The sequence below is a fragment of the Zosterops lateralis genome (genome assembly GCF_965231275.1).
Source record: "Zosterops lateralis genome assembly, chromosome: 10".
Taxonomy (NCBI): Eukaryota; Metazoa; Chordata; class Aves; order Passeriformes; family Zosteropidae; genus Zosterops; species Zosterops lateralis.
Genome location: NC_139770.1, coordinates 16,961,745 through 16,980,186, shown reverse-complemented (window position 1 = coordinate 16,980,186; position 18,442 = coordinate 16,961,745). Strand labels below are relative to the sequence as shown.

The window sequence follows — 18,442 nt, the reverse complement described above, 5'->3', positions numbered from 1 at the left end:
TGGAGGAACTGGAGCACTGCAAAAGCCAACCAGAGTCACAGCTGCAATGAGCAAAGTGCTCAAGCACTACCAGGCAGGTGGAGAGACCAAAGAGGCAGCTGGATGCTTTCTCTGGGGAGCTCTAGAGAGATGAGAAAAGTCTCAAGCTCACTGGAGAATGGATTAAAGACAGGGAAAAGGCTAAGGCACTGAAAAGAAAGAAGTAGATCAGCTGTGTGAGCACTTTTTATTCTTTAACTTCAAGCCATAAAAGAGAAGGATATAAAAATGAGAGAGAATAGGCCGAATTCCAAGAGCAGTTTCTCTCAAGAACTTCTCTGTAATCTCATTAAGATCAGATCTCCTGTAGTGATGGCTGCAATGCATGTTTGCACATAATTTACTAATGGCAGAAACATCTCAGATGATGGGGGAGCATCTGGTTCCAGGAATCTACATTTCAGTAATTAATCTCTTTACTGCTAAGACTCATACTCTGCACAAGCTAATTTTAGCACATAAGTCACAACCTGTGGAAAACATCAAGGTAATAACACCAAACCCTGACTTGAAACGCCAAAGAAAGTCATGAGTGATTGGTGGCACCATGTTCAACTCTCAGCATCCTCTTTTCAGAGCCAACCACTGACTGATCCAGCAAGGCCACACACATTTTCCACTCTAACTTCATGATTTCTTTTTTTTTTGGGGGGAGAGAAAAATGCAAGCAGCACAGAATTAAACTTCTGATCTGGTTTAGTGCTTTAAGTCAAAACCGTATTCTGCTGGATTCACACACATTTAACTGACAACTGGATCTGGCCGACTCATCTTCATGCAAGTATCAATACTAATGAAAAGAAAATGAGCACAGCAGTTGACAGATGAGAAGTGAGGAAAAACAAACACCAAAGGCATGAAGTATTCGATTCAATTGGCTCCATACACTGCACTCAGAGTGATCCCTGAGGCAGGAAAAGTCCAACAAACATCACAATGGCTATTTTTCATCGAAAACCACACACAGAGAATCTATTATTTTTTAAGCTAACCACAAATTGGCAATAATTATTAACAGACAGCAATTGTAAAGTAAGATATTGCACAGTTTCTTTCTCTTTAGACAGAAAATAGCACTTTGTTATGAAGAGGCACCACATTAACAGGATAATAAAAGTACATTTTAATAGAATATATTTACTTACAGAGTTTAAAATAAGAGAAATAATTGAGCCCCAGAACAATGAAGTAACCAGTTTCTGTCTGACAGGAAATGTGTGCACACATGTACAGCGACCACACCTTGGCACAAGAGATCATGGTTCATGGTCTGAGCCAGCTTCAGCTGGACTACACTTGGAATAGTGCCTTGAGATGATGTCAAACCCTTGCCACCCAAAACATCCTGAAGTATTCATGTGACTTGCTTTTGGATGATGAATCCTAATCCTTTCACTATTGTGAAAGATTCCTCAATATTCCTCCAATCGCTAATTCAAGCCGGAAGCCTTAATTATTCAAGGAAGTGATGTGAAAGCTGAAAGCCCAGGAATGGTTCCCATATTTCCTTAACAGTCCATTTTCCTTCATCTTCCTCAGTTCCAAACACTCTGCAGACAACAAACCTGTTCCTATATTCCTGAACAACCTTACTGCAGGTAACAAAAGTTCAGTTCAGTACTTCATGGGGTAATTTAATTTTTGTTTTACTCATAAAAGTAGAGCTGCCAGTTCTAGCTGCCAGCCTCAAATGGGCTGAAACACTGCTTGGAAATTAAATCCTGTGTTTTGCCTTTACAAACCTCTCTTTGGTCAAATGAGCATCAAAACCATTTGCCTGTGTTTGTCCAGTTCCCCTTCCACTACAGGAGCTATTGCAAGCTGGAGCTGGTCTGTATTCACCCCCACAATGACAGCAATCATCTGAGAGTCATGAAGCACTGCTGCCTTTCATCAAAATCCTGTCTGACTCAGGAAATGTAATCTAAAAGTCAGAATCCCTTGAGAGGTTTTGTGAAATCAGGTGAGAATCCCCCTGAGATGCACAGAAGAAACCAAGAACAAAGCTACTCACACCAGGTTTTGCAGCACACAGTTGATCACACTTAATTTTACATTGCAGGTGCACTCACAGTATCTACTTATCCATTCAACTTTCTGCCACAGCTGATGGTAGAATGGCTGAGTAGCTGCAATGAAGAGAAGTGACTCCTGTTACCACATGATCTTGCTTTGCTGCCCAGAGGTTACTGCAGAGGTTACAGAGCAACTGAGACTTCCCACATACACCAAACCAAATAGTTCTGATGGATGGAAGAGTATGAGGCATGGAGATATAGAGATATATCTCTGTCTCTCAAGAGCAATGAAACTTTGCATAATGTTTTTGCCTGAAATGTGATAAACTGCATTCTGGTTTATTTAAAGTATGTTTAGAACAAGTGTATTAATGGTGTTGTAAAGGACAAATTTCACGGAAGTGAGAAATATCAGGAACAGTTCTGTTGCACTCCATTCAGATTTCCAGTCCACACAGGGGAGAGGAATGGAGTGCACTTATGCTGAAGTCAAAGCAGAAGGGAAGGAGGAGATGGAAGAAGGGCAAGAGAAGAGAATTTAATATCAGTGAGGAAGAGGCATAGTCACTCTGAAGTGAAACCAAAGCTTTTGGGAAAAAAAAGCAAGGTGGGAGGCAAAAAGCAGCATTAGCATATGATAGATATATCAACAGAGCAATGGTGGGTAGCCCTCTAAAATCAAATATCTGCCCAAAGTTTAACAGCAGTGTGCCTGTTTAATTTCAGATGAGAAGAAATGGCATTTCCCACTTGGCTTCTCTCTCATCATTTAACTCTTCCTCTCTTACGCACTGTCTTTGCCTTGACAGCTCTCCCTCCCAGCACTTTTACTTTGGCAGCACTTTTGGTTGGCCAGTGTCTTCTGAGGGCCCCGGTGTCTTCATGGCTCCCTCCTGCTCTCAGCATACCTCTTCCAGGGCACAGCTGCTTCCAAGCTAAATCAATATCCCCATATTTGTGGCCAAAGGCCTGAAATGGACTCTGGACTCAGCTATATGCATTTAAATCCAGTTCAGTGCTACTCAGAGGATTCTGTATTGACAACAGTGGGAAAAATAAAGCCCAGCCAGGCTCTCAGGAAGGCAGCCAGCAGTGAGTTAAGGCCAGTAAGAGGCAAGGGCTGAGGGCTGGCACTAATATCGTTTTCTGAAAGCATGAGCTTAATATATTGTTCCTTTGTGCTCTTCTGGAACCAGCTGCAACTCCCCCTAATTCAGCCAGGGAGACCCAGGCTGCCAGAGCCTGGGCCAAGGACAGCGAGCGCACGTTCAGATGGAAGTGCTGCTGCCACCAGGCTGCCCCTGTCCCTGCTGCCACTGTCCCTCTGGCCACTGTCCCTGCTGCCACCAGGCTGCCATTGTCCCTGTTGCCACTGTCCCTGCTGCCCCACACTGCCACTGTCCCTGCTGCCAGAGGCTCTCCAGCTGTCCTGCCCATGGCAGGTCAGTGCTCCAGCTGCAGATCCCTGTGGGAATGTTCTCACTGGTGATGGATGCAGTGCGAACACCTGTACTGTGCTGGGAGTGTGAATGGAGCTTCACAGGGGATTTCTGCACTCCTCTGGCTGGACAGACTGCCTGTGCTGCCCCAGCCTGCCTCCTGCGAGCTACGGGCAGTGAGTGTGCTGCTAAACTCAGCATGCTGTGATTCTGTGAATCCTGCCCTGAATGGAGATGGGCTCCTTGTAATGGAGCACAGGACCACCTTCTTCTCAGCTAAGACGCTGCAGCAGGTTGTATCACTGTTATCACTTAATTTCTGCAGATATTAACTATCAACCTAACCCATGCTCACAGCCTGTAGTACAGTGCCAGCAGCACCCACACATTCCAGTACCAAAACCTCACTAGGGGAAGCAAAAGACCAAATTATTTGAACAAAGTAATGAGCCTGGAACTCCTTGTGCAGCCCAAGATGTGCATAAAAAACCCAGAGAACTATTCTGAAATTATACCTAAAGGCTGCTGGTTCCAAATACACACATGCATGTTTTATATTTTTATCCAACACTATACTGTCTACTGACAGCATGAAAGAAATTACCTCTACTAAATTTTGTGTGAAATGCAATTCAAATCAAGTCTCCAGAAGTTCAAGGATATTACTGTGGTTATTCTAGGTGATTCATCCTGTTTCTAGCACATGACATTTAAATCTATGTTAGTATCTTAACTATTATTCAGTTTATCTTTAGATTATAATTCATTCAAGTATTTAATATTGTAACAAACACAGGAAAGACACAAACAAATGCAAAATCTGTGCTCATGGCTGACTTGTTGTATGAGCACACCATACCATGTATAGAGCTTCAGGTTACTACGGCCACAGCTCCTCCAGTTCCAAAATCCCAGACTAGACAGATCACTGGGATCTTCTCCTTAACTCTCCTACCTTCATCTGTATGATGACCCAAATGATGAAGGGAAATACAGAAAGCTTGAATTTGCTAAAGCCCACATGAGCTGGAGGCAATCAGAACTGCAGAGCATCACAGACAAAACTGTGGCAAATCAAGCATGTGTGTGCACAGCTCCGTCTGTATATGTGCCTGTGACACAGCACTGTGCCTGCAGATGGCCAAAGCCTGAAAAACCTGACTTGCTTTTTTCCTGCTTTTCTTGTGTGGGCTTGTTTCTCTCTTCGTATTCTTGGCTTTAATCAAGTTCCTCTGCTTTTCCATAGGTCAATTTTCTTCTCTCTCAAGCAGTATTTTGAACACACATCCTAAATTGGGATTTTTGTCAAATGCATAAATTGCCTTCCCAAAGCACTCCCAAGGACTGAGACTTACAGAGACTTTCTGTGCCTCTTTAATTTATATCTTACTCTTTCAGGTAGGCATTGCTTACAAATAAATAGCTTGCTTCTCTCTTTTGTCCCTAGAAAAAAGAGAACAGATTCCTCACCTTAGGAGAATGTTTTCATCACTTTATTGCTTTAAGCCCACACTCTTCATAAGCTGTCATAAAAAATTTGGTTAACAGATTCATAATAATTACATTTCACACACTGTCATACTATACACATCACTGCAACACTAATAAGAAGTGAAAGCAATATAAAACATTGCTCAGAGTACCTAAGTCAGATGGAGATTTGCTCAGTGGTAAAAGGCCACCTTTAACACCAGCTTTTCTTGAACCATATGCATACACTACATGGTACTGCAACACTGAAGAATGAAAACCCACCCACATTTTCTCCTCTCTCTATATAAGAAACTCTACCCAGAGCCACAGCTGCTGTGTGAATGGGTAAACACAAAAACAAACCCAACATCCTTCTGAGGAGCAGCAAGGGACACCGTCCCTGGTGCCCAGGGGAAGGGCTGGCAGTCACTGCAGTCACCCACAGATCTGTGGGGCACTGGGCACAGCACACAAAGCAGCTGCAAAGGTAACAAGAACAGTGGCCAAAATTACCCTGAAGCAGAACTGCATTTTGTGCATCACTTACTACTTCTCCTCTTTACACTCAAATGTTATTCATTTATTCAAACCTGGGCCTGTTTCTGTTCCTGCTGAGGTCAAGTGCTGAAGTGGAAGTTAAGGTCAAATAAAGCTCCATATGCTTATCATTGCTTAAAAATGTATTACACATTGAAGCTTCTGGCTTAAGCTAAGGAGTCATGAAAATTTTGAGGTTTTTTTTCATTTTGCAGCTCTGGTAATCTTGCTTTGCAAAGACAATCCCTCCTCTAAGACACTGCAGAAAGGGAACACCCTTCTGTTCCCAGGGCTGAGCCTCCAAAAGGCACTGCAATTCCCCACCATTTGAGTATACACAGACACATTCCCACATTCAAAAACAGTAAGTTATTAGTCAGGGATCCTGTAATTCCTAGAGTTGCCACCCATTGATAGCACTTAGATGGTACAGACCTTCAGGAGAGAAATGCATACAAATGAGATGAGTACACTAAATTATCTCAGTGGAAAGTAAGAAATTAACACAGACCATACAACAGAACTTAAGGAACACAGTTCTGGAGGTTAGCTTGAATACTAGATGATGGAAAATTCTCAAAACCATGCTTCTGTTCTCTCTACTGCTTTTAGAAGAAAAAAAAATCAATTTACAAACTAAATGGCCTGAGAAGCAGTTTGGGCAGCATTAATGAAGTGAATATTGCTGTGTTCAAGTAACAAGTCAGCTCAAGTTACACTATTTTATTCAAAATGCAAAACAATTTTTACATTTTTATGCAGTTTATTACAAAGGGCAGGAAAGCTGGGGTTGGTGGAAAGTAGGATCATATCCTCAAATACACTTTGCTCTTATCACACAAATCTCAGCTGCCACAGTTTGTAATATATTGCATGAAAAAAATCCAAAGAATGACCTACTAGATAAAGCTCAACTTCAAGTCACAAGTTCCAAATGAAACCATCATCTAGAATGTTAGTGCCCCCCTTAAAACACCAAACGCCTCTACATAATCCATGTACTTAATTTTCTTCCTTCAGGCATTTTCCTCCTCTTCATTTTGTTGTGGAAACAGCATGTACAGCCATTTGCATTCACCCCAGAAAGGTTTTTAGTGCCTCAAACCTCACCATCTCATAGACTTATCTTGAAAGCCAGTTCTTGCAAACATGCCCTTAAAGGTACAGAAAACAAGGGTCTATTAAATCACTGTTACTGAACAAATTGATTCAACTTGTACACCATATTAGAGGTTGTTTGGACACTTACTTTGCATGTCTCTGGCAAATTTCAGGATTTCATCCAAGAGAAGATGACATGCAATAGTAATTGACAGAAAATTTACAGTTTTCTCTTTCTGACATCTCTCCCAGCTCTGTGGATCCAGTCAAGATCTAAAACTAACGATTTATCTGTCTTGCCTAAGGGTAAAGCCAGATTTCCAAACTGAAAAACTGAAGAAAAAAATTTCTCGGAATAAAGACATCAATCCTCACTTTCTGTAAGGACCAGAGTGTTAGAAATACCTGCTGTGATGCCTAAAGGCTTCATACAGTGATTAGTAGGTAGCCATTAAGCAATAGCTGGAGGCTGTGCTTGGGACTTCTTCCTTTCTTTTCTCATAGAGTGCACCCACAGCATCTCCTGTTTGGAGTGCCACCGGCAATAACAATTCCTAGAGGAATATTCTACCAGGATGTTCCTCCTCAGTGACTAACAAAGGAAAATGGGGCACATCCCTAGAGCTGTTTACTTGAAGCATTTTAGGGTAGACAGACTGCTGTTCTCTCTGATTCAGGGTTGCTTTCAGTATCAAGGCAATACCAAGATGTTACTTTTGCTACACACAGCACAGGCAAACTTGCAAGAACAGACAGCAGAGCCTGGTGACTTCAAAAAGCTGTTCAAACAGAAGGCATGGTTTATCTCCTGAAATCAATACCAAAGGCTCCCACTTTCCAGGAGGGCACATAGAGGCAGTTGCACACAAGCTACAGAGAGCAAGACCATTTCATCTGAAGGCATGAAGAGACAAAACACCAGATTTTCAGCTGCCAGGAGCCAAATGATCACACCCAGGCCCATCAGTGTATTTCTGGTATTCTGCATTTTGAGATTTCCTCTCTTCTCAGGCACTCCAATTACTGCCCTCAGACATGAGCACTTGGGAATCTCGTTTGGATCAGTTTAGCTCCTGGCACCTGCACAATGTGCATAATGACATAGGGAACCAAACACTCTTGCTCATCTACATAGTTGCCTCCACTGTATTATCCAGACATAATCCACAATGATCTACAACAGACCTAGGGGAAAAAAACTAATTTGTTAGGGCCATAATGTGTTTTATTAAGGCCCAGTAGCCTCCAGCTCTCTTATCATGCTGCTCTTTCAAGCAACATGAATTCAGGTGGAAACAGGACCATCCATTCTGCCACAAAGTGCTCTGAAGCAGTGCTTTTTTCTCAGCTTGCCAGGTCTCCCCATCATTCCTAAGCCTAACCGCAAACTTTAATGGTAAATTCATTTAGATAGCTACATAATTAACTACTTCAAAACAAAAGGATGGTAATAATACACGTCCTGAAGAGAAAGATGTGTCCTAAGTCAACCACTGCCCAGCAGCTTTCTTCCAAAGGGCCTGCCGTGCCAACCCCAGCCTCAGGATAGGGCTGGACCACTCCTCCTCCTCTTCTCAAAGGGGCTGAGAGGGAGAAAATGATGTCACAAAGTTCCTGGGGAAGGGCAGCTTTTTGGCAGGACTAACACCAGTGTACTGACCACTGACACAGAACACCTAAGCCCCTGTTAGTACAACTGGGGGATGTGTTTGAGGGGATCTCAGAGCCCACATCCAGCATCAGGTAACAGACCACCTGGACCAGAATGCCTCTCCTTCCACAGGTTCCTCCACACTGCAGGGTAAAGCCCCACCTCTCTGAGAGCACAGGGACCTTTGCTCTTGGAGCCCTGATCTCACAGGACATACCACAAAGAATCACAACTCAAGCTGCTGATGAGTATTTCTGGGTTTGGCAAGGCTGGCACAGTGGTTGCCACCACAACACCCAAGACAACCCTTCTTCTTCCAAGGACTGAAACAAGTTACACAGATGACCCATACTGGGATGTGCTTCCAGACATTTCTCACTTCATCATGCTTGAAATTACTACCAGGAAGGAGACATTTATTCATTTAAATGCTGTTGAGGTCATTTATTTAACCATTAAGTGGAAGAAAAAAAAAAGTTTATTGTATAGATAGAGATATTTTTAGACCAAAAGAAGCTTTAACATCAAATTCACAATAATGAAATAGATTTCCTTCCTCCTTATGACAGTGCAATTCCCTCCTGCACTGGATAATACCCTCAGCTGATACATCAAGCACTGCTGAGATTGGGTCCTTGCTACTATTGTTGCCATGACTGCACCACACACCTCTCCATGGGCATCAATGCTCTATTCAAAACAGCTGCTCAGGACAGCTATTAAAATATCTAATGTTACCCTTTACCACTAAGTTACAGCCCTGTGTGGGATCAGAATAGCATGGGAGTGCACTTTGAACTTCATCAAATCTCTACCACTTAAATGATAAAAAGGAGTCTCCTGACAAACTGACAAAAATACTATTTTTAGTGTCTTGGTAATTTTTACCAAGTGAGAGCCATAGAGTAACAAATCATTGCCACCTCAGATGCAAACCACTCCAGGGTTCTGGAAATGCTCACCATATGTGTATTTGGCAAAGAAGAGCAGTAACTAGGCAGTAAGTGTATTCCTCATTCTGAAAGAGTGATTTATAATCAGGAACAACCCTGTCACTTATTTCTAATAAGCCTGCAGTGCTTATTATATTCTCATCACAAAATAAAAATTTAATTCAGGAAGAAAATGACCCCTCAAAGACCAAGAGCCTTTCAAGCCCCCCTTCATTAAAGAACAGAGGCAAGTCAGTAAACCGGAAAGCAGTGATCCAGCAAACATTTACTGCTGCAAACTGTTTGAAGCAAAGATATATGGGAGTCTATTTGCATATAACTTAGTATGAATTCCAGCTGCATCCTGGGTGCAAGTAAAGATTTTTTGTTGTTGTTTGGTTTGGCTTTTGAGTTTGTTTTTGTTTTTATGATGAACAGACTTAGCAAACATTTCCTAAGCTGTCTGCTGTTCCGAATTCCAAGTCTGAGATAAAACATAACCATGCTACCGGCTCCAGTGCTGCCTGTCTCACAAACAAAACCCACCAACAATTAAATAACAGAACATTTACTTTACTTATGTGCAGCTTACAGCTTCACCTCTAAAGTAACATTACAGACAGAGCAAATCTACCACTGAACTACCCGAACTGACAAACTGCCTGTCAATGCTTTCTACTAATATATAGTCAAAGGAAAAAAAAATAATCACGTAACATCTGTAATTCTGTCACCTCTCTCTTGATTAAAGTATACCATACCATAATGATGAGAGTCCTGGGTCTGCTCATTTCATCATCACTATCCAGCGGCAGAATTTCATGTGACAACTCCTCTCGCCGTCGGCGCCTGCAGATATGTGGACAGTTCCTCTGTACCACAGAACGAAAGGCTTGAAGCAGAACAATGCTGGCAGCACAACCCATATCTGCATCCTGAAGCCTACAAAATAACTTCTATGTTTATGCTATGTTTGAAAAACAGTGGCTCCTTGTCCCTGAAAACAGCCTACAGTGCAGCTGCAGCCAGCTCGCTCTCCAATCGCTTCCTTGAGCTCTGATCATCTGATCACAACCAAATAGCTTGGATGCAGACAGAGGAAAGATTTGATCCACTGAAACAGAAACACACGCAATATTACGATGCCTTCCTCTCCCTCCCTCTCCTGAATTCGCATGAGAAAATGCGCTCCCTCTCTTGTACAATTATCCGCCTCCTCCGATTCCAGTTTCATGGAACTGAAAGTATTAAAATTCCCAGTTCAAAAGAGCCAGCTGTTCATTAAACACACACAGAGGCATCCACAGCAACTGGCTGGATCAGTTTAAATACCTTTTTAAAAAAGTCATACATAGCAAAAAAAGGGCAATATCTGGAAAGTTATTAACTCTCATTATCAGCACTGCTGGTTTTAAAACACTTTGCCTAAGGGTTTTTTACCACACACACACAAAAAAGCTCACAGAGGGATTTGGGCTAGACTGTTTTCACCACTTCTTGCAGTTTTCTGAAGTGCAGCAAGTTCATTTGAGTTGTAAATGTAACAAGTGGCAAAAAGGCAGAAATCTGTGTGCTTCATCCAGCTCATGCTAAAACAACTGTGGCTCAAGGCAAAGCAGCAGCTCTGAAATGCCTCTCAACAGTGGGGCTGTTTTGTGTCCCTACACACACAACCTCCTGCCTTCACAGAGAAACATCTTTACACCTACACAGGAGCAGAGTCTTGCCCTGAACCACACAGAGCTGACCTTCCCAGCAGGGTGAGAGGGGAGGGTTTCTCTGTGTTATCAGTGGGTCCACGCTGGGAGAAGCTGCTGCTGGCAGCCAGCACTGACAACTTGCCTCTCTGGCTCCTGCCTGGCAAGTCATTCAAAAGGCAGACAGGGATGCTCGGCAATCACATGGCTGACCTGGAAACACAGCAAGCACTAATGGCAGAGTGTGTAAGATAATAGCACAGGAGAGGAAGTTAGCACTAAAAATACCTACAGAAAATGGATTTCTCCTACACATTAGGAAAACTAAGAATTTCCAATAGCGTTTCCAGAGCAGCTGCTTTTAAGCTAATACGTATAACTTTATTATATGTGCACCCAAAACCATATTTACCTTGCATCAAAAGGTTTGTGTTTCTAATGAAGGCCATGAAAGTTTTGTCATCAATTCCCACGGGGGCATAATCAACTTTATAATGTCTGTTAATGATATATTTGTAAATAATATCCTCCTCACAATCTCAGCCAGGAACTGCACTGAAAACTTTCCATGGAGGTACTTTTTCTGGGCTTAAGTAGAGTTTAATACCTCAGCAATCTGGCAAAAGACACCATAATTCAAATTAAAGCATTTCTCAGAAAAGGTAAATCCTTTAGACCTGTCCTTTAATAGCAAAAAACTCATCACCATTATATCTTACCTCTATTTCTTTAGAGCAAACAGCTTTAAGTGGAAAACAGTCAGCAGCACTGGCAGGCACTGCCCAGCCTGACCCCCAGCCCTGCCCATGCACCAAACCTGCTCTTCCCCCTCTGATCCTCCTGGCACCCCCTCCACAGGCTGGTGAGATGTCCCTGCCTCTCCAGCAGCAAACTGTGCACAGGGGACCTCCTATCGTGCTTGTTAGCCTGACTTTCCTAATGGGATTACAAGGGCACAGTGGCACAGCTGAGTAATTCCTGCACCAATTCAGCGATCCTGCTGCTGCCGTTGTTTATGTTTTCATCAGCCCCCTGCCTACTCCAGAGCTGCAACTGACACCTTGGCCACACAAACGATGCACTTGGCAGCTGGGAGACCTCAATTCCTGCTCCAATTCCAGCAGCAGCAATAAGGGCCTGGGTAGCATCTGTTGCTGGCTGTTATGGCAACTGCTCTGCTACCTTGGGGGCTGCTAACACATCTCCTGTCTGCCTGTTCAGCATCCTCCTTCACTCACCAGTGCTCAGCTGGAAGAGTTGGCAGCCTTTTTTCGAAATTTGGTTTCCATAGTGCAGCCCAACTCTGTTGCACATGTGGATGCACGTGTGTATGGAACAGCACCCCAGGGCTCCACCCAAGGCTTCACTCTGTTCTCAGGGAAGAATCCCATTCATTTCAGGGGGCTTTGGATCACACTATTCTCTGCCAGTGGCCTTAGTAACTTCATTACAATTACTGGTGGATTAAGCTATTATTAGATACAAGTAGAAATGACACAGTCCTGGTATTTCAGCTCTCTGGAGAGAAAAATGACACTTAGTCTGAAAGCAAGTAAACTAACAAGCCAAAGCCAGCTAAAAGTAACCTCCAGCTCTTGATCAAAATTCAAGAACTGAAAAACAGCTAATGCACAGGGGAAAAGAAACCACTGAGGAGCTAAAAAAATCCCTTCTGTTTTAAAGAAATCTCACAGAGGCATGATCTATCATTGGAAAGGAAACCTCCCAGCCCACGAAAAATGCCTGGACACACACAGTGTATCAACAGCTTTGTTTTACAAAGGTAGGGATCTCATTAGCATACATTATGTTTATACACCAGTTATCAACAGTGTTAGTTACTCTTACAGTGAAGCATTCAGCACTATTTTGTGTTAATTAGCACTTTAATCCAGAAACAAAATTCAGTGAAACCCCCTGGGAAGCAGAATATTCCTTTGTGCAAGCAACTCCTTAATTCCCCACTAGGAAGACTTTGGCAGCAATGCTGGGCTAAGGAATATGCACACTGGAAGCCTTCCCGTGCCCACTCTCACTCCAGGCTTATCCACCTCTCGTTTTAGCTATGCTATGGAGACATGTAACAGCAGCATGATGGTTTAAGGGGACAGGCTAGGAAGGAGAGCACTAAAGGCAACTCATTGAAGAAAAGGAAAAAAAATAAAAATAGGCAAGACAATTATTTTAACCCAGAGGACTTCAGTGACCCAGTCCTCATAAGCTCCAAAGGCCTGGGTCTCTGTAGCAGCAGAGCTGTGCAGGAACAGAAGTGAGTCACACTTGTCATGTCTTATGAAGTCCATGATAAGAAAGCAGAGTTCAAAGGCATCTGTATCCTCGGGCTCACAGCTATTCCAGCCTCAGCTTCCACATGAAAGAGATGCCAGCTCTGCAAAAGGGCAGCCAGGGCCTGAAGAGAAACTCTCTCTCACACTAAGTCTGTAGCAGACAGTAAACTCCTTCTCCTCCCAGCATTGGACTATTTCTCTTCCACAGTATTCCTGTATTTCTGTTTCTGCAGGCTGCAAGACTTTCTAAAGATGCTCCCAAACATTTTGTTACGCACCTATTTCATACCTCATTAGCACACCACATTAAAAGCCAATTTCCTTCCCACAGCTTACTTTATTCCATTAATTTTCATTTCTCTTTGTGGCATTTGAATTCCTGTGATCACAATAAACAGGATACAACTTATTGGTATTTTGGTCTTCAGCTGAGGGCTTTAAAGAGGAAGGCAGAAAGGCAAGTGTTGGAGAAGATCTTTTAGTGAGAGGATTACCTGTCAAATTCAACACTGATCCTCCTTCCATCCCCCAAGGAGGCTGCATTCTTCTTCTCAAGCAAGGAGGGGATGGCTGCAGGTTAGAACCCCCATTTGCCAGGAGACCTCTCAGCTGCCACCATGACATGCACCATTTCGTTTGGTTGGAGTGTTTTTAATCTGGAAAGCAAGCCTGCCTCTCCCTGGTATTTTTGTGTGACATATACTGAGAAGCTCCACAGAAGCTCTTGTGTGACAATCTGAAAGCAGCAGTGGAAGGTGAGCACAGGACCCATCAAAATTAACAGGACACGCCTGGAACTGCTTACAGCAGAGTGTTTAGTCTGGCCCACAGAAGCCACAAGCCATTAGCAGGAACTAAAGATGCATAGCAGTACGAACAATAAGAACTCACTGTTACAAATGATAAGGCTCATGCCACCATTACAAACTACCAAAGTTACCATTCCACATACATCACATGCTGGTACAGACGATGAGCAGCTCCCCAGCAGCACATAAATAACATAAGTGGCCAATGGCTGTCACTCACAGTTCCACACATGGACCCACAGTTTATAGTAAAACTTCTCTTTAGTCCATACAAGTAGCAGATAAACATTTGAAGCAAGATAGGAAAACAAAATTACAGTCTCTGCCTTGATGCAAATGAGGATCACTCACATTTTGGAAAGCTAATATCTATTTCTCAACACTTAAAAATTTATCACCCACCCTTTCAAAACAAAAAGAGCTGATACACGTTTTCTTAGCAAAGCTCTTTGTCTCCAGTATTTGTTTTCATAAAGGCTTGGAGGGACTTGCAAAGAAAGCAGAAGGGAAAAAACACACCCAAGTTAGAAAGACTCTTATGCTCTGTTAATCCAAAGCAAACAGGGGAATCCTAACCAGCCCCCAAGGAATCAGCATCGAGACCCAGATCAGACAGGTGCAGTACTCCAAGAGATGGTCTTCATGGCAGGCAGCTTAATGAGACAAACCCTCATTAATGGGGCCCTTCTCCTTGCACATTTTGTGCATGAGGAAAAGCTATAAGCACATATACCTGAGTATAAGCTCAGGTCTTTCCATGCACTTCTTTCTTGTGACTATGGCCTTAAAGCAGTGTGGAGTTAGAGTGGCATGTTAGAGTGGCATCTCTCACTGCCACAGAGGCAGCGTTTCCAGCACACCTCCTGCTCTCTGTCTGCTCTCAGTGGAGGTCTGGGGGACCTCCACAAGAATTCACCTTCAAGGAGCTGCTCTCTCTTCTCTTTCCAAAAGCTATGTCCCAAACCTTTCACATCCAGCCCAGAGGCCAACAGGAGGCTGTGCAGGGCTAGGCTGACTCACTGCTGCCATACGTTTTGAGAGAGGAGAAGAAAAAATTGCTTTAAAGGACACATGGGGATCTCACATTTACTTCAAAGAAAGCTTATGCAGTCACAGGTGCTACATGCCATAAATAGCACCTGTGCCTTCCACCCATAACATACCCTCTTTCAAAATATTCATGCACTGTATCTTCAAGTGTTGCTGCAAAAATGGTTAAATATCAGAAACATTGAGGTTTCAAACAGCAGAAAGAGTGACTAAGAGTCAGAATACACAAGATTTGTAATTCTTCAGTTTCCACCAGCTGCTCCCTAGTGACCCCGGAAAGCAGGTATTTACTGCACTAACTGGTCAGCACAACTCCTGAATGATTTGCAGCTTTTTCATCCTGAAATTGTTTCCTTCCCACAAAGTCATCCTTGACCAACACAAACACACATACACATCACATGTATTCACAACGCACAAGTTACAGTAAAGAAAACCCCACGAATAAGAATACATGGACTGTGTGAGAGGTGTTTGAATCCTCGGCCAGCCCATTTCCCCTCACTGCACACTCCAGCAGCAGGGATGCTCCGGGGCTGCGCTCAGGAGGAGCCCGCAGGATGTCACCGCACACACGGGGCGCACAGCGCGGGCTCTGGCACCCTCTAGGGAGTACAGCACGAAAGGCCAACTCACAGCCTTCACCCGCTCAAAGAGGAAACAATCCCCACACACACGGGAGGAAGGAAAGAAAGCCACACAAGCACAGAAATAGGGTTCTCACGACTGCCCGTGCTAGTGCTGCCTTGCTCTTCTCCATATCCCTTTGTTTTTTCATGCTGATGTTGGTGCAAAGTGTTAAACACTCGATTTGTGGAAAACCTTCAGTTACTACCACACTGTACATGGCTGAAATACAGGTTTTCCCCCATCAGATCTTACAGCAGATGGCACCAACAAATTGCAACCACTTGACAAATAAGAAAACAAAGTGATAAAATGTCGCTGTTTCAGATACACAAAAGACACACAGGCAGCAGCAGGTCAAGCGGCAAAAGTTCTAATTTAATTTCTGACTCCATCTACTTATATACACTTTGTACAGAAGGCCAAAGATGGGCCAAAGGGTCACCCCTTTATGAACATCATTGGTAAACGTGACCGTCAATCACATTCCTCCTCCTAGGGAAGAAATATGTAAACACAATAGATAAATTGTAAAAATTTACATGAAGCAGCGTGAGAAGGTTCAAAAACTCAAAGGCAAGAAAATTCAGGGCGACAATAAAAGACTGGTGTAAGGATTTCCAACAGGCTGATGACAGAAGCTGGTCTAGAATCCCACATCTCTGGAGCTTCAGCCTCTAAAGAGGTTTCTCAGAATATTCTCTCCACACAAAAAATGAAATAACTCTGTAATCTGCATACAAGGGCTTTCCACATTCTTATTTTCTACTCAGGTGGAGCACCCTGCTGAGTTTCAGGAAATTTCTCACTTTGACAGGTAGTTTTCCACAGTTACAGCCTTTGTGAGATCACTGGGATTATTCTTAGATCAAGTAAAATGCAGAACTGCAACCCATAGGCAGTGATGAAAACCTCCTTATTTCAAAGCACTTCAGTGGCTTCTGGATCTAGCACAGAATATTCCAAAAAGCAGCTAAGAGAATTGTTGTGGCTTCCTTAACATGTAACAGGAAAAGAAATCTTTGACTCCAAACCAGGAAAAATAACTACTTAGCTTACAAAGCAAATGTTTGTTTGTTTTTAAAAAGAACTTTTATTATCCCATAAAACTGTTGGGGAATGAGCTGGAGCTACCAAAACTCATCTTTTCTTTGGCACACAGTTATATAAAAACATAATGCATTAAGATAAACTCTGTGAAGAGTTTTCACCAGAAGTTATAACCCTGGCTGAGCTCACACTTCTAAAGCAAAGATTTTACAGATAAGTCACAACAATAAAAAAAACCAACCACCACTCCAAAAAGAACTGATAGCAAATTATTATCCTCTTTCAGAAAGACACAAATTAACTTCCACACAGCCCCTCAAATGGCATTATCAATAGCTGATCCTGTTCCAGGTGACCTTCATTTCACTACCCCAGTGGGAGAGGGTCTGAAAACCCAAACTGGCATAGAGGGAAAAAAAAAACAAAAAAAGACCATAGTGCCTATTTTCACTCTAACATGTTGGTTTTGTGACATTCCTTACAGCTGAAATACAGTGCTAGTTATCAGTTACCTGTCACAGTCCAAGATCTCCATGGCATGCATAAATTCCAAAGCTTTTTGTCTAAATGTTCCACAAATCAATTTTAAAGAACAAAACACATCAGCTACATGGGAAGAGGCTCCTCCCACAGAAGAGCAAATGCATTTTCCATTTGCTGTCCTGGCACCAGCCCTGACACTTATGGAAACACTGGAAAGAGAACCAAGCAAGTGGGGAGAGCAGGCAGGAACATCCCCCAGGCAGCCCCGCCAGTGCCCAGAGATGTCAGCGGCCACTAACAAGGTTTTAAGAGCACGATGTGGGTTTGGATGAGGTGTCATTTGTACAGCAATGTTCTCTATGCTGAATGGCCTGAACAGCACCGTGGTTTGGTAAACTACCACTTCTTCTCTAAAATATGATCAAAGGCCTAAAAAAACCACTGCAAAACCTCTCACCCACATCCACAAACCTTGGACAAGGGCCACAGAAACCTTTCTTGCTGGCATCTCATCTTCAGGATGTGCAACCTACTCTCTATTTCTGTAACAGCCACAGCTTGCCATAATCCAAAACTGGTATTTCTGTTCCAATACAGGCTAGAAATACAGAGCAAATACAAATAGAGGCAAAGAGAGCCTGAAGTTACTTTCAAAAGGCCACTCAAATCTGGACTAGATCAGTGATATCTTGGTAGAAAATGCATTTCTTTTTCTAATTTGTCTCCACTCCAAGCCAATGACATCTTCGTATTTATAACCCAGCTAACAACAATAACAAAACCCAGAACTGCTCCATAACCAGAGCACTTTCAGCCTCTTAACTCTTTGAAAAGATACCTCTTTTTCGAGTCACAAGAGAGCCTGCAAAGGAAGGCTCTTGGCATACTCCAATCTACTCATACACTCCTTTTGTTTTCAAACAACTCACTTGAGTAGGAAAAAAAGCACATAAAAAGCCTTAACATTTGAGGTAGGAATTTAAATAGCATAAATCAATTATTTTATTAAATGTTTTTCATATTGTTTAACAAAGAAAAACTAATGGTTTGCAACCAAGAAAGAGTGGAATCAGGTATTAAATGAACAGGTCAGGCTTCACACTCAAATGTCACAGACTACACAGGACAGGTCTAAGTTCAGACCATACCAGATAACCTAGAGAAGCAAAATTGTATTGATTGCAAATGTAGACATGGAAAAAACATTTTGAGAAATGGAGTGTGGAACTCAGTGGCAGCCTGGATGGC

The 18,442-nt window shown here is 42.8% G+C and overlaps 1 protein-coding gene across 5 annotated transcripts in view; it reads right to left on the bottom strand.

The window, feature by feature from the left end:
- DOCK10 (dedicator of cytokinesis 10) overlaps positions 1-18,442 on the bottom strand; it is a gene marked incomplete at its 5' end in the record, with an annotated part of 141,963 nt that overhangs the window by 112,292 nt on the left and 11,229 nt on the right. For 4 of the 5 annotated variants that reach the window (XM_083868215.1, XM_083868209.1, XM_083868213.1 and 1 more), the window contains one exon: positions 9,952-10,116. The exons of the other annotated variant lie outside the window; for it this stretch is intronic. In XM_083868215.1, the coding sequence (XP_083724341.1) occupies positions 9,952-10,116 (165 nt within the window). Of the gene's footprint in view, positions 1-9,951; positions 10,117-18,442 lie in introns of those variants that run through there. 5 annotated transcript variants of the gene reach the window in all.